The following is a 23,967-nucleotide window of genomic DNA, read 5'->3' as shown; positions in this document are numbered from 1 at the left end:
CTTTTCATTAAATGCCAATGTGTTGGTACGAACTTTTTAATAATTTTTTTTTCTTTGAATATTTATGTTCTATTTCCAGTAGTTCGACTATGCAACTAGTCACAGCTGAAATTAAAAAAATAAGAATTTGCAAATTTCTCGCTATTTGGTACAATTAAAACATAATTTTCATAAGTCACTATCAGTGCTATGACTTTTATTAAACGCTTGCTCCTTCATAGTATTACTATACGTAATGTAGTAGTATATATATTTTTTTATGATTTCTTCGTTTCTATATTTTATGGCTACGAAACTTCCAAAATTACCACCAAACGTTTTACTACTAATTTTCTGTTTTTTTTTGGAATGGACGTTTTAAGTGTTTTTTTGTTTGTTTATTTTTTTGTCTCTCTTCTACTACAAAAACATGTCGTTTGCTTGCTACTCCTAAATACTAAATATTTACAAGAAATTCCAACTTGATTTATGTAATCATACATATTTTTCGCTCTCAGCTGTATGATATTCGTAAACACATCTGTGCTCATTGCATACATATGTATATAGTATGTGTGTATGTTACTGTATCCAGTATGATGTATCCATGCATATTCAGCAATTATGCATCCATCGTATTTTATTAAAATTTTTTTCTCTTTAATCATAGGGAAGACTTTGCAAAGATAATACGAATTACTTTGTTGTTGCAGACACTTGAACAAGCATGCATGCAATAATTTTCATTTTGAAACTTTTTTATACGTATGTTATGCGTTTCACATATGTATGTTGATACTACATAGTATTTCAATGCATATCTGTAACTCATTTTTTATCCTTCCGTTTACGGCAAATTTATAAAATAAACTTTACAATATGTATGTAGTTACAAATTACTTAATATGTAGAACAAAATATTTTAGTAGTAAAAATCATATACATATTTATGTAGGTATGTACATATGTATGTATGTATGTATAATAGTTATAGTAATCAGCAAACATTAGTGTGAAACAATAAAAAGTTAACTAACATGTAAAAAAAATTCTTTTATATTTTATATATGACAACTATCTATCTAACTAATTGTAAATATCATGATTAGAAACAACAACAACTAATGTGCTTGCCACTTAAATTTCGATTCCATCAACCATTGTTGACCCTTTGAATAGTCGCATGGGCGTAACAGCGGCGTCACTGGATCACTACGTGATGGACGTTGCAGGCAATTGCCAGTGTTTGTGTGTCGTATCGTTTTATCCTGTGCGGGAAGAGAAAGTAAATACACACATACATGCATAGGTAAATGTTAAGTAATTGGCAACGTTATTTTCATATTAACACATTTTAGTAATAAACGAGTGTAATGTAATTATAATTAATGGTAAAAGAACTTTGCTCGCTTAACGGCAGTGTGGAACAATGAAAAAAAATGTGTATGCAAGTGTATAGAGGTGTTTTGAACGCCAAGAGTAATTGGGGCACTTAAACTTCGTTCCCTGTAATAATATCTATAGTCTGAAAATTTGCACTTAGTTTATCTTTGTTGTTGTTGTAATGTACTCCACTCTGCTTAAATCTTGTAATTTTTGATTCGCTTTCGTTAAGCTTATTGACGGCAGGCTCAGGGCGGCGGCCACGGCTAAGATGTGTTAGATGAGATTCTCAATATGATTGGTCCTATTATACTGGAATCACTCGGTGGCATGCCTCCGACCAAAGTCCATCATTTCAGAACCAAAACTGCATTTTTTTGTCATGGGGGGGTACGCCAAATCCATATGCTAGTCTACTCCATACACCTCTGAACAGCGCCGGCATTGAACAAAACCCGGACCATGATGGTCATGTGGTGTTTGAAGAAGATATATCTACTATTTCTCGACCTACTTGCCTGGTACGCCTGCTTCAACTGGTACCAATTAAAGACTTGTTCCCAGAGCTCGTTGACTAGACATTTTGCATGGCAAATTACAATGCCCCAACAGGGTTACAGGTAGCCTCGCCAAACATCGCTATCGTAAAAGGGAATAGGATAAATTTCATTGGTTGGTAACCAGTGCTTACGCTCGATTCTGGCCACCTGCCCAGATAAGACAATATTGACCAGCCTCATGACGTCGTCACTTTCATAAACACCTAGCGCTAAAAACTAAAGTGCTAGACCCGAGCGGAATATCGATACTGATGCTGAAGAAACAAGTACAGCGGGAGTCGAATACTTTAACGCAGCATAAGTGTCTCGGCCCCCTCGATCACCACCGAAATGTGAAAATGGCAGGGTCGTGGCCCTCTTGAAACATGGAAAGAAGGCGCATCTTGGATGATCATATAAGCCAGGCTCCTTTATATGCTTAGCAGCATGGATTATACACCACAGTGGCCGACATTTAGGGTTATTATTTTTAGGGTTAAGCCAGAGATGAATTATAATATCACTAATTGCAGAAGCGGGGATCGAATATATCCATCTTTTAGAAGCCCCAATCTCTAAAAAAATACTCCGAATTCAAATAAGAAATACAACTTGTTTCATAAAACAGAGTGGCCGGTAAAATTGTAAAGAAAACGTGTGTGAAGGTTTAATCACTTGATTTTTGTTACATATCTCAATATCTAGTGCGCACTTAAGTTAATATGCCGTCCACTCCCATTGCCGTCTATAATAGCTTGGCATCGTCTTGAGCAGCTTCCGCTTAGTTTTCTAGCGTAATCTGAAGACAGATCCCTCCACTTGAGAGAGTTCCCCTGATCTCATAGGCTGACGACTGCGCGATATTGGCGTCTGGAAATGGAATTGATGACCTCTGCTCAAAAGTAAACGGCTATCTCTCCAGACTTTCTCGCTTCTTCACTGCAAAAAGCTTAACACTCTCAACAACGAACTCAACGGCGACCCTCTTCACCACCTGAATGAAGAAGGCAGACTTCAATTAGGCATTCACGTCGATGGCACACCAATTCTGACAGTGAACAATCCAAAAATTTTAGGGGTCACCTTTGATATCCAACAGACCCTTGCTAGAGAAGGACCCTCCGCCCAGGCACGTCAGGGGGCACCTATTCATCTATAAGGATGCGGTCCAGACCTACATCGACCAACCACTGGACATGACGACTTACGGACGAGCGATCAACGGCATTCATAGGGAGTCGGTCACCACCTACCACCACTCGCGGCCTATGAATGCCGTCATCGGAGCCCAATCACGCGCACGGTACTTCAACTGCCAAGAGAGACCCGCCTTAACCTGGATACTTTAGCCGCCTCAACAGCTACCTGTCCAGACTCGACTCCAATATCCCCAATGAGTGTGTGGAAAGTGGAGACTTCCCGCACGATACCAACCACCTCTTCACATGCCAGTTCAATCCCACTAAACTAACACCCTCTCTCCCTTTGGTCCGACCCTATGTAAACTGTTCAATCCTGGGCATACCGTTAGTTGAGCTTCACGACAATGATTGAAGGATGAACCGAAATAGGCGGGGCTTAGTAGTGCAGCTACAGCAACAACAACAGACCCATCCGAATTTTTTAACGTCGTGGCAAGTTGTTTTATTGTAGACATTCTCTTTCCCAATTCTTCACTTTCATTAGAGCAAACACATTTTCAATAGGATTTGTATCCGGACTCTGCGAAAGCCAATCAAGCTGTCGTATGCCTTTTTATGCTTTCCATGATGTGCATAATCGACTCCAGTATTTTGGATCATTGTCTTCATGAAGGATCCAATCATTTGTATTCGTGTGTTCTCCGATTTCTGATGTCAGATTCTTTCAATCTCCGTCTGATTGTGCAAGTGGAAAAGTTTATAATTTTTGACGAATGCCTTTGTTTCCGATCATTTCTTTTTGAAGTAGTTTAAGTCAAACCTCTACCAGAATTGTCATCGACATTGCCATCTTTAGGTACATACTTTGCGGCCGCAGTTATTGATAATTTCTGGTCTTTGGGATGACTTACCAGGAAAGCAGCTTCATAACGCTTCTTATATAAAGCACTAATTTCTTTAACAAGCAACCACTTTGTATTTCAACACAAAAATGAATTACTCACTGCACTGCGTAGTTAGAGTTCAACAGGTCTATTCTGCACGTTACCAAAGATTTTGTAACCGGAAAATGTTATTACCAAAAAATGTTACCAGTTCTTGTCAGCGCGTCTAGGTACGTTGGTAATGCAGTTAAAATATTCAGCATTTCAGCAGAATTGTGGAAATTCTGGCATTGCATATTCCACGGGGCAACACTTAGTTACCACCTTATGAGATGGTAACAAAATTTACCGGTTACAAGAATACACAGAATGGGAAAAGGGTTTAAAAATTGACGGGAACTTTATTTCGCGATTACAAAATGTTTATTACCGGCGCAGAATAGACCTGTAAATGTATTTTATAGTTTATTGCACGATAAAATTATAGGAAGGTAGAACCGCTGAGAGACCCTTTCAGAATTTTGACGTTTTCAAGCATTTTAATTTTAAAATTTACTCACAAACTCACACACATTAGTTGCGCTCCAGCAGCAGTATGATTAGCAGACAAATTTCCTGTAACTGAGAGCAATTTCGTGAGAGTAAAATATGCTTACTCTCTGTATGAAGTTGCAGGATTTAGTCCGAAGTTTTTCTTCCTGCAAATTCATGAAAACTGTCATATGAAGAGCAGTGTTGCATTCGTAAATTATCAAGTGAAAGAGTGATGCAATTTATAAGAAATATTTTTAGCAGAATAGAAGGTAATTGTACCAAAATAACGAAAGCTTTTGAGAATTAAAATGTTGTGTGGAAGAACTTTTGTCTGAATAAATAATTCTGTAAACAAACAACTGACATTTATATAGCTGTAGGAAAAATGGTTTTTTGCGTTCCAGCAATTTTTCTCAGTTCTTCGACCGTGGCTCTCTCTTGTGCGAGATAGTTTTTTGACAGTTCTACACGTATTCTCATTTCCAATCTCAAACAACAAAAATGTTGAACAACACCACCTTATATAAATTCGCCTTGGTTTTATATGATTTTAAAATGCCGGCAAACTTCAAAAAAAAAAAAAAAAAAAAAATCATGGCCGACGAGTTGAGAGAACGGTTCTACCTTACTATGTTTTTATCATGGTTTATTACTTTGTTGGTTGAGTTATCATACGCAGCCTACTACTATGTTTGGCAAATACGTTTTGTGAAACACACTTCAATATAAAATCGCATATATTTATGCTTCTGCAAACTCACCTCGGCATCGTAAACCCATTCCTGATTGCCACCCATATTATGGCAACGCACCATATTCACCGGACCCATCGCATTCGCTGCGTCCAGGCATAGATCATCGGACATGATCTGTTGTCGTTTCGTATAGGCGAATACCTGATTGCCACCCAGCCCGTGGCAATAGCTCACGCCTACCTTTTCGCTATATTTGCGGCCCATCGTATCGAGACACGTCTCTGTTTCGGCGTTACGAATCTGTGTGTGAAAGTGTAGAAAATAATGTTTGAATAAAATATTGTAGAAACTTGTATTAAATATTTCCATGCTCTCACCTCGCCCAAGTAGTAATAGTCTAATGGCATCAAACTTTCCGGATATATATTTTCCAAATACCACCGGAAGCTTTTACATTTTAGTCGTTCACGCAACGCACGACGATCACTCACATCACCAGCGACAGCTTTGCGTGCTCCTGTTTAGTGTTGGTTTTGTTTTTTTGTTTTTGTTGAAATAAAGAACGAGAATGTAAAAATAAAGCAAATAATGCATGTTAATAAAATGTTTCATCACGTTTTAATGAGGCAACAAATTTGAAAAAAGGAGTTAAAGAACAAAAATATGTAAGTATGAAGTATGCGTAAATGTTTGTGAGTGAAATTAGTGCCTTGTGTTAAATATTTAAAGTGGTGTAAGGTAAATTTGTAAATGGTATTCCTATGCATTGTGAAAGCTAATGTGTTGAAGTATTTTTGGTGCAAGTGTATTTGTATATGAAGATATGCTGTAACATTTATGCTAAGAATCTCGACTAACAATACAATAACTATGATTATATTTTTTCATTATTTTAGACGAGTCAGAAATTATATAGCCAATGCAATTATCCACTACATATGTGATTCAGCTACTTAGTAAGTAGTTAAATCTGTATTGAGAGCAAGAATTAATCTTGATTTTCTTATGTTCCATTCATGTGGCCTGAATATGTTATCATCGTTGTGTTACAAGTGTCAGTGCGTTTCCATCTGGTACAGTTTTTTTTAAGCCAAATTTTCACTTACGCAATTCTGGCTAAAATAGTCGCAAGTTTTTTTTTTTTTTATATTGGCAGGCAAAATCTGTGGTAAAAACATGTAGGTCCTATTAAAAAAAAAAGGATTTCCGGTCAGTTCAAACCACATCCAAGTTTTAATCCATTTAGAACAAATCAACAAACTTTGGAAAAAAATTTCGAGCTTTTTAATTAGATTTCTTAGAAATATTTTGAGTATGCATTTTTTAGTAAGGCACATTGAACACGTAGTATCAGTAGCGCAGCTGATTTGATTTTTTTTTTAATTATTTGGTATCGAAAATGTCTCAACTCAAAATCCAACTGGATCATTGTTATCGGCAGCGAATGAAGAACAAAACTCTCTTCAAATTTAAAAGAAAAAATTTCACTACTAAGTATTTAAAAATGTACTTAAAAATTGCAAAGCAATTTCGAAAAAAATATCATTGTTTTTATTTCTAGGAGTAAAGTGGGATCGTAGCTGATAAAATCTCATTATGAATGATGGTAGATAAGGAAGAAAATTATTGACATCGTCATCGAAAAAAAATCTTAAAAATCAGCGGTGTAAGTCCCCTGCAAACCAAAGTTCCCGAAATCTTAACGAAATCTTTAGGAGTATCTCATTTCTGTAACGAATCGTAAAGAAATTTCTCTACGAAAAATAAAGAAAATTCTGAAAAAATATGCAAGAAATTCTTCACATAGCAGCATTATTTTCATGGCTTTAGCGATTTTCTTCCGAAATTTCGTAAAAGAATCGATGTGTGGTGCACAGTTTATTTCATTTTAGAAAATTCGGCAAAAAATCGGATGAGATCTTTACGAGTTCTTTAAAATTTCTCTACAATTCAGAATACTCTGAAAAAATGGTTTACAGGGTCCTAGCTACTTCAAACTTTTACTATGGTATACCAAAATGGAATTGGCTACGAAACTGCATACCCAAAATTTATCTAAGAAATTAAAAGTTTGTTGTTTTCTTTTTTTTTTAATATTGCTTAAAGATTGAAGCTTGGATTTATACGGATTTTGTTAAAGAATAATGTAGGTATATTTTTATAAAAAATTACTAAAATTAGGAAATCATAAAATAAATAGTCAAAACTGGTCGATATGTGAGTGTTGTAAGTCCTTGAATATAACGTTAACGGTACAGAAACCGTAGCGGTATAATACTTTTTCGACTTAGTAGCTGGTTCCAAAGCCGAGTTTGTAGATTTTTTAAGAGTTATTTTAATTTATGTCAGGCTCATAAATTTACAACTGATTGGTGCAACCGGGCATGAAGATTATAAACTGTAAAACAACTAAATATTCATTGGCTATATAAGTTCTTCTAACATCTAGGTATATTTTTTAATTTACAAATTCATTGTTTTACCCACGAGTGTTTTGCTCATGAGTGTCGTTATTTTAGTGTTAGTACTTAGAACCAAATATTAATAATATATGCTTAACATACATATGTACATAATAAATTTAGATAAATAGTATACACAAATACAGTAAGCGAAATGAAGAATTAAGCGCATTGCAACAGGCAAACAGTTAATATAAACGCATAGAAGCATAAAAAGCTCATACAAACATGACAAACCATTTGATATGTACAAAAAACAACGAAATAAATTGTATATCTATTAAGTTTTTTTTTTGTTCACAAGAAAAGATTAAAAGCTTAGTACATAAGAAAAGTTCGGAAAATCTAATTCTAAAATGCGCCAATCAAGTTGGCTATAACCAAAACTAAAGTATATAACAAAGAACAAGTCAACAGTTGTAGGAAGACGGGACGCAGGACAACGCTTTTGCATAACTTTAAAGCTAGGACAGGGACACATAAAGGCAGCCAGGTATGCATGTATTAAAATACGACTAAGAGGCAACTTGCAACAGGCACAAATAAATTATAAACGAAACAGGATGTGAACTATACGGGACCAGTGTGGGAGAGGGGGACAGAAGACGTGTAACCAGGAGCATGGTGAAGGCATGCTCATGTACATATGTCCAGGGGTGGTGAGTGGAGTGGCGAATGCAGTGTATTTACGAGCATACATACATCAGATGCATGTTTACAGAATGTTGCATATGGTGGCTATGTTTTGCGAAAGATTATTTTCTATGTAACTGAGGCTGGTTTTGCTAAATTCAAATTTTTATACATATATATATTTTTTAATATTCATTCTTTGAATCTATTTAATTAGTCGAACTTAGCAAAAAATCCAACCAAAATCGAAATTAAAATTTCAACGCACACGCAAAAATGTGTAAGAACTATTTAGACAGACAAAACAAAGACATTAAAACATAAACGCTAGTATTAAATATATATGTATGTATGTACATAAACTAGGCGACAAATGAAAGTGTACGCCTTGTTCTAATATAATATTTACAATTATTTTCATAAAAAATTTTTTGCGCTAATTATTTTTGAATATATAGTTCATGAGCTACAAAACTCCATACTCGAAAATTTTCTAGAAATTCTGAATAAAAAGTTGAATATTGTTTGAATTTTTGTGAACTTTACATAAAGCGTGAACCTTCGATTTACATGGTTTATATTGTCGAATTAACTATATTTTCATAAATAATTAATGCAAAAATTTTTTCATGAAAATATTGTAAATATTTAGTTAGAACAAGGTGTACACTTTCTTTTTTCGCCTAGTGTATGTACAAAATTGTGCGTATAATTGCCGAGAGAGAGAGAGATAGAGACAGAGCAATGTAGTATAGAGTTAAGGCTCTGTTATGCATACTTGGCATTGCATGCACTGCTATACCATTTTTACGTAGAAATCAAAAACCAACAGACTTTTACGTATGTAATGCTGTGCGTTGGGTAACCGCTTACACGCGAAGCTCATTTAACAGATTCCTTATGTGACAACGCTCAAGCAATGCCAAGTATGCATAACGGAGCCTTTAACGATGTGGGGAAGTACTGTGCATTTCGTTGTTTTTGTTGTTGTTAACCTGGATAGAAACTGTAGTAAAATTCTTTCCAATCGTCCAGCCACACTTCAACCAGACGCGCATTATTATGATTGACAATTTCCGTTGTGCCACCGGGGAAGGTGTACGGCGTCGATTTACGAAACACGTGACCCACACGTGAACAGGGCGCAATCTCGAGCACACCACCGCACATCCAAACCTAAGCGCACGACGAAATCGAGCAAAATAACCAACCAACCAACCAAACGAATTTCAAGAAGCGGCGACACGGATGCACATGCGTGAATGCGCGGGCAGGCAGTTGTTGTTGTTGTTGTTGTTGCAAGTGAACGTAATTACGTTGGTTGTTTTTATTTCGTTGAGCGATTTGTGTTTTTTATATTTTTTCGTTATGTTTATTTAGAAAATAAAATTTTAATGGGTATTGTTGTTGTAGTGTTTGCAGTTGTTGCATTGTTGTTAGCACCGTAATTAATGTTATTATTTTATTAGCCCCAACATAGTAGTAGCAATACACGTTAATTAGTTACGCATTTGGTTAAGCAATTAACATTGGAAGAGGCGAGGGAGACGCGAATGAGCGAGCGAGTGAAAAAAGAGAAAAAAAAACATAAATGATAAAGAATATTTAGACATTTTCTATTCAACGTTATTATTATATGTATGTATGTAGGCAACTAATTATGTTTACATTGGTAAAAGCTTAAACTACATTTTTTTATTGTTCAATGTTGTAAAAATTATTCAATCAATTTTTTCGCGAATGGCCAACCAATAATTTATAATGCGGCTGATGTACTACTTGTATCAGATGCAAAAAAAAAATACAAATAGAATTGATGTAAAATATGCATAAAATATTAGGCGCAATAAAAGTGGGGTTATCAGCTGGTACGACTTTTTTTTGTTTCAGTTCCGTAAACCAAAGCGTACTTTGTAGCTTTTGACTATTACCTTATGGGATCATACGTTAAAAAAGCACTTGCCTTTTGTTAAGCTAGGATTTGCAATAAAAAAAAAACGGAAAAATTGCTTCTATACCACGTTTTTTATTACTTTATTCACTTAACCTATGAAAAAAAAATCATAAATAAAATAAACATTTCGGGGATACAGTTTGGTAGCCCATTCAAATTTAGTATAACAAAGTGCAAGTTTCAAGTGGTTACAAAATACCGTTGATTTTTGACAATTTTTTTTTGTTGACAGTGTCATGCATTTCCTTCCATACAGAATATGCTCGACAAAATTTTTATATGCAAGAAAATGCGCAGAACCATCAAAAAAAAAATGTCAAAAATCAACGGTATTTTGTAGCCACTTTAAACTTGCACTTTATTATATTAAAGCTACAAATTGCATACCCAAAAGTTTTCTAAAAATATTATAACCTATGCACAGCAGGTCATTAGCATAGCTCACCCATTTGTTGACATGTCTTTTAAATTTGCATACAATTTTATAATCAAATTTACAGGTAGAATACGCTACATTTTTATTAAAAAAAAAACTTATGAATATTAAACAAACAAAAGGATAGCGGTACATACTGATGATCAAAAGGGTATGCTATTCAAATGACTGGGAGTGTATCTTTTACGATTGTATTTTGAAGTGTCATGAAAATTTTATTATTGCAACGGGCCCTAACTGGCATAATATAGCTGGCTAGGTTAGAGTGAAAAGTTGTTAAGAGTAAATTTAATCAAATTTTATAGGAGAGAATAAAAGCCTTTTAAACTCATTTGCTTCGAGCCCTTATTTTACCAAATTTTAAAACAAAAGTTTTCGCTTATTTCAAGCTAAAACACTCTAAAAGAATCAAATTACACAAAGTTGAATAATAGTTTTAGCACTCTTTGGGACTTACCACATTTTCTGTAACTGAGCCTCCGCACACTGGACTGCTCAGTTCGCCTAAAACCGGTTTTGTGTGGATAAGAGGGGGAAGAGAATTCGAGTTTACCTCGCCCATTTCAGTCCGCGAAAATCGCGGATTGACGTTGGACTGACACACACACACATAGACAACATGTTTTGTATTTCGTTATGTTTGCATCATGGTTGCCACAATTGCTAACTTTCTACCAAAAGTGGTAACTTTTAAACGGTTTGGTAACTTGGTAACTTTAATTTCATTTTGGTAACTTTTGCAACTAAATATCTAATTATAAAAGCTTTTCGAGTTTCAGTGGCAGCACTACTGACAGTTCTACAAAATTACTTCGATAAAATTAGAGTCATCTCATATTCGAATATTGGAAATATTTCAATTACAGTGACGGCACCAAAGGCTGCACTTCTAAAACAACTTTCGAATTTTTGCGATAAATTTTGAATTCTACCATCTCACATTTTAATAGTGGCCATCTGGCAATTTTCGGTAAGGTCCATAAATCGTTTTGATTATTCCGGCACAAAAAAAAATTTCGTGTGCTTTTTACTAGACCCACCTACCGACATGTATTTCGACCCACTGAATTCAAATCTGAGGTCCGTTTGACACGTACACTAAATTATGAAAAAGCGAAAAAATAGCAAAAAAATTTGCAATTTTCGCAATTTACTCGAAATTTTGTACGAGTCAAACGGACGGTTAAAAGCACCCGCAACATTTTTTTGTGTGCCGGTGCCATTATTCCGTGAGTCGCAAATATCGGCACATTCCGAACGAAAAATGTCACTGAAATTGGCACAACGTCGAAACCGGTTTGTCTCCAAACCAAATTTGACAAGGGATGATGGAAATCGCTCCACATTACACCATACTCCTACTCTGTCGGAAACACCAACGACGAAAATGAGAATAACGGCAGATGCAACAATTAATTGTAAGAAAAATATTTTCTAATAAAAAAAAATTATTATAATTGTCAATAGCATTTTCAATCTTGATAATTTATGAAGAAAATAGATTTAAACTTCTGTGCTAGAACTGGGAGTTCTTGATAAATAATCAAAAATTGACAAATTATAAAAATATTGAATTTATTAAGTCACAGAAACGGGCTGTAAGTATATACACATTTGTTGTGAAATATAGCAGTTTTATTCAGTATATTTTTTTCTCAGTGAAGATTTTGGTAGTGAAGATTTGGTAACTTTTGGTAACTTTTCTTAAGAGATTTTTGTAGAAAAAAATGTTGGCGAGTGGCAACCATGCTGCCCAGTCCAGTGTGCGTTCGAGTGGTGGACTGCTCAGTCCGACTGAGCAGGCTAGTGTGCGGAGGCCCACTATTTTGTACTTAATAAATTTGCGTATCACTGAAAGAAGCGGTGAGAAATAAACGGAACGACACATTGTTTAAAAATAAAGCGCAATTTCTGCAAAAAAAAAAATCGCCAAAAATCGCCAATTTTTTTTTTAAATAAAATTCATGAAATCGATTTAACAAATCTTTTCTTTTAAAAATTAGATCTTGTTATCATATAGTTTTTAAAACCAAAAACGAATATAATACCTTCAGAAGGTAATTATGAATAACACAAATCGCTTATATAATAGTGATGTACAAACAATTTTCTTTACAAATACGCATACTTTTTAAAAATATTTGTTTCAACACATTTTGCAATAGGACTGCGCAGTTATTAAATTTATTATTCATATTAATTGATTAATCGCATAATCCGCTGTTAAGAGCTCGGCGCTAAAAATAAAATAGAAACCTATGATAAGGCGAGATCAGCTATTTCCACAATTTCTTCAAAATCACCTATAGTGTCTGAATCATTTACATTTCTGTTGTTGTCATATATTGATCTATTCAACCTTGATAACATACTGTTTGATATTGGCAACGTTTTGCAGCAGAAACTATTAGCCTTCATATAAAACTTTATTCGAACTATTGGATTAGGCTTTCCAACCTCATCCTATTTCGAAACATAGTTTTTGTTGAATTCATTACCGAAAAAACGCGCTCAACAAAAGCATGTGAGCGCGGCAAGGATAATATGAAGGCTATTTTACTTACATATATTTCCAAACATTTTATTGCCTGTTGCGGTTTTCACTCCGTAAGCAATTATCCAAATTTCTTCAGAGTCGGATGGAATGGTTCTGAAAAAAGTTATTCCATGGGAAAGTTAAAAGATTTAAATATTCAGTTTCCGCTGCTTTGCTTTCCTTCAAAGTCAAATAGTGAATTGGCACGTCACTGAAACTCGCTCTCTTGTGATTCACACACCTTTCCGGTGACAAAATCAAAGCTTTTTGAAAGTATTTAATTGACTAGGTAAGTAATCGTTTCAAAAGTTCTTCGATTAGAGTGATTAAACATTTTTGACAGCATATTAGCTTCTTAAGTCAAGTTTATCACGCAGTTCATTAGCCTCTTCCGTAAAATTATCGTGGAAAACTAAGTTTTATATATTTTTATAATTGGAAAGAATTTATTTGAAGGGAAAAAATCGCCAAAAATCGCCAATGGCGATTTCATAAATTCTTACGCGCAAATATCAAAAAAAAAATCGCCAAATTGGCGCGAAATCGCCAAATCTGGACACTATGGTGGTAGTGCCCACCTCTGATCATAAGGTCTAAGTGACATTTTTTGAAAATATAACATATTTTGAATTAAATAGTTAATTAACCTGCATTCATTTAGGCAAGAATTATTTCAAATGAATTTACCCAGAATTTACAATAAGTAATGAACTTTAACTTTAATCATCTGAAAACAATGTCAGACCTACTTAAATCCTTTTGATTCTAACCCCTTCATATATTTCAATGCTTAGTGCCCCTAAATAAGTCTTATAGAACACTTTTTAGCGGAGTCCTTTCTGCGTGTAAACTAGTGTAATTAATGAATTTCTAATGTATCTATTTTTATGTTTTCTTTTTACGAGTTTTAAGCTCAGAATGTTTGTTTGGAATGAAAACTGTATGTGCCTATGTACCTAAACAAATACAATTTTGGAAATTCGTTCTAAAATGGAAAATAAATAAAATGTTAAATCGATGAATAATGAAACTAGCCTTAGCCTTAGCTTTAAAAATTGTTATTTAGCCCTTTCTAGTCGATTTTTCTTGAGATTCTAGCCCTAAATGGATATTTATTGAATCTCGCATAGTTCGACAATCGCTCAAAATATGCTCACTATGATAAGTGCAAAGGAACGCTGCAAAAATAGAAGGACGCCATGTCTAGACCGTTAAATCACATCCTTTGGCCTTAAAGTTATAATTCTACTGGCAACTTTACACATATTTTAATTTTCTGTAGAATCAAGCTAGCCTTGGCTTTTTTCTGGAAGGGGTGAAATTCAGCTGTTTTGTCACTGCTCGCGTTGGTGTGCATAACAGTCCATAAACGCAGAATCCAATTTAGTGTTTTCAAATGCGGGTTCAATTTGAAATAACCATAAATTAAGCATTTAAACCTATCCAAAATAAAGGAAGATACAAAATGATTTATTCAAATAGAAAGTCAAACTAACTTTAAATTAACCGTGAAGATGTTTCGCGAATACAGTGGATAAGCCAAAGGATAATTGGATGTGTAACCATCACATCTTTAGTAGATTCTTTTCCGAAATAAAAAAAAAACATCAATTAGGCATTTTTCTTACTATGAGTGGTAACGATTTATGCAGGAAACTCTAAAGCGTAGTACTCGTATAGTCGATAATAATCACCAGGGGAGAAATCCGGCAACGTAGGCCTATGTATGCCTGAATAATATACACCGAAAATTCAGGCAATCACTGGTTAATCTTACTTCCTCATGGCACCTGGATCTATGCTGGGGTTACATCAGTTTGGTTTAGGAAATACATACTGAGTCATAACTTTAAAATGTATAAAATCACAGTTACATATTGTAATGAATATAATATGAATAGATACGCATAAGACAAATTATCAATCGAAACGAAGTTAAATGGCCGGAGGCATTAAGCAGAGTTTACCATTTCAACTTGGAATCGAGAGTATTTTTTGCAATCTTGGAATAGGCTTATTGATGCCATTAAGAGTTAAGAATTTCACTCCAAGCCAATATTGTGAACAGAAATACGTAACTACATATTTAATTTTTATGCAATGCTCATATAAAACTTTAGCGAGTACCTTTAGTTTCTCCCAGAACCAACGATCGGAACTAAGCCAAATTAGTATGACACCAACCTCGAGATACCACCTTTACGATAAAAAAAAAACTATTCCCCCGAATTGATAACCTCCTCCTTTCTTTGAAGTCGGTTAAAAAATAACTCTCAACTCCCAAGCTGTCATTGTAAACGCTGACTTATAAATTCAAAATGAATGTAAGCGCAGAAGACAGTGAGCTGAAGTTCAATAAATTACTCTGAAAATTTAGTCAGAGCATAAGCTCACTAACTTATTTAGTGGCATACCAACAGAAGGTTCACTTGAAAAAGTTTGAAAAAAAAAATAACTTTCAGGGTAAATGTGTCCCTGTTGTGTGTGTTTGTGTTTGAATGTTATTTCTAGGATTGTTGAACTTCTTTATTAACTAATTATCTGTTCGATTATCTACTGTTTAAAGGCAGAATTTATTATATGTATATCCTGGTGAAGGTTTAAGAAGTAGTTTTTTTTGTTTGGTTCGTGTTTGTGATGAGCCAAAAGTTAATTATTAGAATGAAACAAGTAGGTAATATAGGTAGATAAAAATGAGTACAAAATTTAGCAATATTTTGGGTTATTTTAAGTAAAAAAGCAAACAATTTATGTAATAGTTAATATATTATCTTGATTTCGAAAATCCAATACTATTAAAGATATAAATTTGAAACATATAGCGCTTAAACAAAAAGTAGATGCGAGCCAATAGAGAAAAAAACGTCTAAATATAAGTATGTGTGTATTTCCTTCAAACTTGATTAGCTGGAAGGCTCGAAAGTTTCGAACTTTTTCGAAGAATTCGAAACTTTTTCTAGTTCAAAAGACTATTCAGTGTTTTAAGGCAACATACCATATTTGAAAGAAACTACTCTATTTTAGAAAAATGTTGTTTTGTAATGATAATAAAGATTTTTGAGCAGAATGGAACCATATTTTGTGATTTCTAACTGAGTATACATATTTTTGCTATTTTAAAGCCCATGGGCACAAGTTATTATTTTTAAACAAATAGGGCTTATTTGAGGCAAAAATAATACGTTATATCAACACATATAACTTTCTGAGGAGATTATCTCGGCTAAATTTAGTTTGTTGAACTCCGTAAATAGTTGTTACTGCATACAAAAATTCCCCGAAGAGCTTTTGGAGAATCAGCTAAGGTGACAGTCCTTGGCCAGATATAGATTTATAGATTGTTTCTTAAGAATAGGGAGTTTGAATATTAAAACGCACTGAAAGTTTTTAGGAAAAAATTATTCGAGAATACTATAAACGCTAGAAAGGTGAAAGTCACGAAACTCGGAAATACTTTTTCTTATGAAATTGGATCGTTTCGCAATAACTGTGATATATTTTCGAGATTTTCAAGACTAAATATTTTCAGCTTCAATGTATGCACTTAATACTTTAAACAATTTACTTCTTTTTCTTCTTAGTTAGCACGTCCACCGTTCGTCGTTTATGTCAAATCCTTATTTTTCATTACGGAATACAATTCGAACATTCATTTCCATTTTACATAAAAGTGTAATCGTATAGAAATTTTGTGTTTACGACATCAATGCTTAATAATTAAGATTTAAATTAGAGCATGATCAAATTATGATAAATTGAATGCCAAAATGGAGCGAAAAAAGTTATTAGCAAAAAATAGGCACCAAAAGATAATCAATCAAACGGTATTACGAATAGGTATATGTAGCGTTTAAAAAAAAAATTGTTACTTAATTTTTAGTTTGTTAGTCAAGTTAAGATAAAAAATAGTAAATACAAGTGGGGTAGGTGGCATAATATTCCAAATATAAAATAAAACCAAAATAGTTTGGTAATTTGTGGTAATGTATATAGTATTGTGGTAGTAATAGTGTCGCAAGTAGAATGCACATATCTATATGTACATACATATATTTAGTTAAGAACAAATGTATTTTTGTTTTTGTAGTTGTGGTAGTAGCAGTAGTAGTAGTAGTAGTAGTATTACATAGTAGTAGTGGTAGTAAACAAATGTGAACAAGACACATTTTCGAACCTGAGCTCATTGCATAATAAAAATCACGCCACTCATCCAACCACACTTCGGCCACACGCGCCGCATTGTGCAGCACAATTTTGGCCACACCGCCAGGGAATGTATAAGGCGATTTATCACGGAAGACATGACCCACATGTGAACAAGGTATTATTTCTAAAATGCCGCCACATTGCCATATCTAGAGTGTAGTAGTATAAAATTTGAATTTTTTAACAATGCCAATATAAAATAAGCAAAATAATAATACAAAAAATATATAATTTCATTTCAAAATTCAATAAAGCGACGCGCTTAACGGCTGCATTTACAAATACAAATAATACTTAGTTATTCTTCTGCTTTGCATTGACTAATTCAGCATATTTTCTTTTACTGGAAATTAAGCCTTTCGTATTTTATTTGATGTTTTATGATACGCCTACGCCTTAAATAGTTTTGTTACTTACCCGGAAGGACATTTCTAAATTTTCACCACCCCATATATCCATGCCCTCGTCGTAGGAGCCAATTTCATAGAAATAATCTTTATCGATCGAAAATAGTCCACCCGCCATGGTGGGCGTACGCAGCGGCGCTGTACGATCATTATTGCGACGCTCCATTTCACGTTGAGGAACACGATACCTGGAAAGAGGAAATGAAATTGTTTTTGAATATAGTTGAAATAAGTGGTAATACTCGTATATAGCAGTCACGGGACAGGTTGTGGCGAATTTTATTTTTTCTTAAGCGTTACATGCTTACGATATATTATTTAGTTGTAAATGACTTGCGCTGAAGCGGCCGTAATGGGAGCGAAAAGCCTAAACGCTAAGCAGACATTACCTCGAATGGCATATTTGGGCACTAGATAGGCACATAAGCCAAGCTCTTTAAATACTGTTTAGCATTTTATATGGACAGTGACATAGTAAAATCACTTTTCGGAAAACACTGGTCTATAGGATGACGAAATTTATTTGGAATCTAAGCCTATTAGCTTTAACGGCATATCTACTACGATCAAGAATCAAGAACTGCCACAAGTCGAATAACTAATAACGCTTTCCAATCTGTATCTAGCCACACACTCCAGCCCACACATCTGGCAAGTAAGGGAGAGAAGCGAAGAACTACAGCCAATTTGAGGGATGAATTCTGCAAAAATAAATAAACTTTCTGTGTGAACGACAATCGTTAGTTCATGCTGCGCAGAATTAAACAAACAAGAACGCCTTCAATACAACGTACTCTCACCGCCGATTTTAACCTCTAAATGACCGACTCCCACCGTCACCCGCCGCAGTCAACTTATTGAGCTATGCACACGATTGTACAACCATGGAGCTAGACCCAACCCAAGATCTTGAGAATACGGATCGATAGCTTTTCTCTTCTTCAACGCAGAAACAAGTCCTCAAGTCACTAACCTGGCGACGGACCAGACGATCGGTGGATCGGTGGTTAATTATTGTTGGCAGGGATAAGCGAATCGCAGTGGAGAAATCGTCAAATTTGTCAACTTATACTGGCATTCAATAGTGGTGTTTTCTTTTAAATATTAACAATGTTTTTCAAGCTAAAAATATAGTTCATACTTTAACAAAAACCATATATGTATGTAAATCAAATTTTCAAATTTTGTGCAGAATTTAGAAAACACCCACAAATTTTTATCTAAACTTTAAGCATTTTAATCAGAATTTTTATAAAATTTTTGGATTTTTTTTGTTTGATGACGGCGTTTTGCACTTTTTTCCATATAACCATGAATTTCTTGTGGAATATGCACAAGACCGCTTGCGGGAAAAAATTTAAAAAATCAACGCCAGTTTTCCTAAACTGCCCTATTTATATGAAAAAAACCGCAAAAGCCCTTAGCAAAAAAAAAAAATTAATGCTAATTTTATGCCAATCAAAACTTGCAGTTTTTTTTTACTAAAATTTTATAAATCTTGTAATTGCATACACAAAAATTTTATAAAAATTCTGATTAAAAAGCTCAAAATTTCGATAATTTCTTTTGGAATTTTTCTAAATTTTGATTAAAAATCTCAAAATTTGTATGTAAATTTGTTGAATTTTTTCTAAATTCTGTATATATGTAGTTTGAAAGTTTTCTTTATATGTTTCTTTTTACGCATGAACTATATTTTCAATAAAAAATTAAAAAAAATTTTAGCTTGAAAAAAATTCAGGCCGATTCTGAACAGAAACTCCCTGGGAGTTTTCTCTCTTTTCCCTTTCCTCCTATCATGAGTAAAAATTCCCTGAGGATTTTTTATTTTAAATGGCGAGTTGAGCGGTCAAAAAAGTGTCAAACAGCTCTTTCGAAGTTCGAACAAATTTTCGGGGAAAATGCTACTCCTTGGGAGTTAATTATTGGAGGATTTCTTTCTCGGGAGAAACAAATTCCCAGAGAGCAAACTCCCCGGGAGTATTAAGAATTGGGCTGATTGTAAATATTAACAAATAATTTTTAAGCAAAAACCAAAACCGACTTCAATTCTTATATAAAAATTTAAGATTATCGTTAATTTCTTCATGATCCAATGATCGGATTTTAACCAAATTAGTATGGGACCACCTGTTTGCTTTAAAAAAAAATAATTATAGAAATCGGTTGACGGGTATGCGGTAACATACATACAAAAAAAAAATATTCCGGCGAACTGATAACCTTCTTCTTTTTGTGAAGTCGGTTAAAAACAAAAAAACCATTAATCCTCTTTTTACCACCAGTGTATGTCACCACGACAAAAGTCAGATGCTAATGAAAGAACACAAAGCCATGCTATCGAAGCAGCTCCCCATAGTTGTGGAGAATCATGCCCACAACGCTTTGCTTCGAAATGGTCTGCCCTCTCGAGATGGTACCTGGCGCAAGGACGTTCGCCGCCGCTAGGCAGCATTGAAAAAGCAGCTCCGTTACGGGTGATTTCAACAACTATCTTTCTATGCTAAACATAGAAGGGGCAACCACCTCGTTGGGTTCATTTCCATCCCGACGACCGTGGCAACGAAAGCACTACGAATTGCGGCCGTTTTTTTTTGCTCGGGCAGATCATCAAGTGAACACTACTTTAAGAGGCCTCGACAGTTCCCACGACAGTCGGTAACCGGAACGACCTAGATTTATATCTGACCAAGGACTGTCACTCCAGCATCACTCGCCAAAACCTCTTTGGGGAATTTGTATGCTGTTACATCAACAAAAATAACCTTGTGATAATTTTATCGATCTATTTTAACAGATGACTGCCGATTAGAAATTTTTGAATATTTTAAAGTCGTAGAAAATGGTTACGAGCTGGCTTTATGTAAATATTAAAAATCTATGTCTGTATTCCTATTGCTTAACGAAGAAAAAGCGCGCCTAAAGGGCTCGTATTAAAGCATGCTGCATCCTCGGTATAATACAGTAACTTTCCAATACAGTAGCAACATTGTTGCCACTATCAGCCAACGTGCCACAACCAACACCAACACTATTTCACTTAACAATCATAACCTCATTTTCACGTTACCATCTAAAATTCAATTTCCAATTAAAACCGCCCCACGTCGAGTCCGAAGCAGTTATATATTCAAAGGTTTCATCAGAGATCACATCAATGATGGGACACACTACAGTGCGCCGATTTTGCACAATGCGCGCCAGCAACGGTTCCAGCCAACCCTCTGTGCACTCACAATGTGCGTCCAGGAATGTGATGACTTCACCCTACAAAAAAGCAGCAGGCAGGCAAGAAATAAAAACAGCAATATGTTAGCGCCAACAAAAACCATAACAAACAACAAAAAGGTTATTATCATTTATACCGTCACGTGTTCGGCGCCAAGCAGGCGGGCGCGTATGAGACCAGAACGCTTTTCTGTGCGCAGCACAAACGTATGCACCGGTAGTGTCGCCACATAATCCTCCAGTTTCTTACCTAGATAATCTGTGAGCGAAATGAATGCAAGTTTTAATTAAGTAAAAAATAATAATGTTTTACTTATTTACATACATAAATGTATTTTCCAGTGTCATCGATTTTTTTAGTTTTTGTTTTTTTTTTGCTTTTGATTTTAAATGTTTAATCACACTTACCACGCTCGCTGGCATCATCCACAAGAATAATCTCTTTGAGTAGCGTACGCGGTGAGCGATTGATGACACTCCAAACGGTGCGGAGTAGTGTTGACCACGCTTCATTGTGGAAAACTATCACAATTGAGGTTGTTGGCAGTTTCGATGCATAATGCTTCTTTTTGCAACTGTAAATATACAAGCGCATTTATTTGAGGTCAAAAGATAAATTCCATTTAAAAAGCCTTTCATATTAATATAGTATATGCATCTACATTAGGATGCCTCACTCTCCATAAAAAAAATCGGTTCTGTTTTTCCATCGGAATTATAAAACCTTATTATATTTTAAGACTTCTGCCAAAATATTTCGGAAAAATATTAAGATTTACGTGAACTGGACAGATTTGAAAATACATACCTGCAAAATTGATTTTTTGTATAAAATTCGTTTTTAATAAATTTTTTCCAAAAATCACCCAAGATAGAAGAAGACTGGTTAAAATTTTTTTTAATCTTATCAACGGAACAAAATAGTAAGATTTTTGTAGGTTTCAAATCAGTTCATCTCACCTAAATCTTAATATTTTTCCGATACTTATATTTTAGCGGAAGTCTTACAATATAATGAATAGTTTAATTCTTTTCGAAAACATGCAACTTTTTTTAGTGAGGCACCTTAATGTACATATGTACATACATACATACATACATAAAAAATACGGCTTAAAGCAAAGCTAATTAAAATTCATTCATTCGAGGTAGATACTCACTTTTCATGTCGCACATCGGTCAGCGAACGATTCAATGATATCATATCACTGGCTAGTAAATTGAATTGATTCTCTTTGAATTTCTCCTTCATAAGGTCCTTCATTTCCGATGGTATTCTTACTGGTTTACCCATTTCACCATGGTTGCCTTTCACCTCCTTTACCGTCGGTGCGGAATGCCATTTTTTTAATATCGTGCTGCGATATGTCATAGAAATACCGCCACCCGCAAAGCCACCTGGTCCTTTGCCACCACCACCACCAACAGCATCGCCATCCAAATTCTTTTCTGTGTTAATTTCACTGTCATCGACCATATTTTGCTCGTCGACAAGCTTTTGTGCATCGGGCACCTGTAAGAGAGGAAACAAGAGGATGAAGAATTGCTTGTGATGAGTTTTGTCGGAGTAAAGAGTGAAAATTTTTTTGTAATGGAGAAATTAAATTTAATAAAACATGCTCCTTTTTACATACATACATTATTCTCTTTTTTTTTGTGTCACAAACGTACATACTATGTATATAAGCATGTATATTACATCACCAACACCACTCACGGGATGGAACTTGCAATATTGCCCATTCACATGTTCAGTTATGCTTGCACAGTGTGCGTTGAGCTTTTAAAAGTTAAAGTCTAGAATTTAGCTATGGAATTGTAGAAATCGCTATGCTAAATGTTGATCACCAAAAATCTTTAAACGAATAACTAACTGCTGTGCCTAAAAGCTGGTGAATATTCCTCTCAAAAGTTGCCATATTTTTAGGCAAACCTATTATTTATTTAGAGAGCTATGTATAGCGATCTTATGTTCATTGCGCTATTCTCACGCCAATGGCAAAATTCATCGCATGCGTATTGTCTCAACTACTGCTCCTAAAACGATGCCGCAAAAACTCGAATTTTGATTTTAACCTTCCCGGTAGTCGGTCCGTTTCAGCAGTTATATGGTGTACGATCGGATTTCGTCGATTAGTTTACGAAGAAGTTCGATTTGGCTAAAACAAGTGTGTTTGAGTTGGTTTCTGCGGTAGCATTGCAGTAACAATTGCTTGGGGAGCATATGGTTTGCGCCTCACTTTAGATGTGGCGCTTCAGCATCATCAGAAGCCATGCCATTGCTGCCCATGGCCCGGCGTCCTGTTCTACTTGCTAGAACTCAACAGAAACGATGTCGAAGTTGTGACGCATGTGAATGAAATTATACTAGCATGTAGAGGTCCGTCCGAAATACACGAACGAGCCCTGGAAAGGTTACGTGCTTGGGCTAGTGGGTTAATTTTAATCTTGCGTGATTTTGATTCGCATTTTAGGCACCTTCGCCACTGTTCGTTTTCAGGCAGCCATGTCGTGCGCGCTTACTGCATGCAACAAATGACGTTTCTTTGATCAAAATACTACAATGTTTAGTTAAGTGTGTATGTATGTATGTAATGGAGACTTTCATGCACGAGTAGGTACTAAATATATGCACAGGCGTATGAGTAAATGCATAAATTTGTAGAGCATACTTTACTACGTTCACAGTTGGTCATCGGTCATATATGTACATATGTATGTACATACATATGTATTTAAGTACACATCCAATGACAGCCTTGTCGATGCCGGCACCGATGCCAAGTGTGTATGTGGAGCAGCTGGACGGCCGCTATATTCGCAAATACAATGCAGCTAGCAAATTTTCAAATAACCGTTGGCAGACCGAGAGGCGCAAGGTGGCGGCCATTCGTGCAGATGCATGAATGGGAAGCACCGCCATTAACAGAACAAGAGGGAGGCCGGGCA

General features: G+C 35.0%; 1 protein-coding gene across 2 annotated transcripts; it reads right to left on the bottom strand.

The window, feature by feature from the left end:
• Positions 1-7: 7 nt before the first annotated feature.
• On the bottom strand, positions 8-22,531 carry LOC118740738 (polypeptide N-acetylgalactosaminyltransferase 5; the record flags this gene model as incomplete). 2 transcript variants are annotated; one of them, XM_036472396.1, is given in 9 exon segments in its annotated part: positions 8-1,247; positions 5,223-5,456; positions 5,534-5,673; positions 17,352-17,532; positions 17,801-17,978; positions 20,861-21,057; positions 21,156-21,277; positions 21,427-21,593; positions 22,179-22,531. In XM_036472396.1, coding segments are annotated over 9 exon segments (1,719 nt in total), but the record flags the coding sequence as incomplete, so codon positions are not given.
• Between the last annotated feature and the right edge of the window lie 1,436 nt (positions 22,532-23,967).

The sequence above is a fragment of the Rhagoletis pomonella genome, unplaced genomic scaffold (genome assembly GCF_013731165.1).
Source record: "Rhagoletis pomonella isolate Grant_MI unplaced genomic scaffold, Rhpom_1.0 Rhpom_scaffold_00006, whole genome shotgun sequence".
In the NCBI taxonomy this organism is placed as follows: Eukaryota; Metazoa; Arthropoda; class Insecta; order Diptera; family Tephritidae; genus Rhagoletis; species Rhagoletis pomonella.
This window is presented reverse-complemented; position numbering and strand designations above follow the sequence as displayed.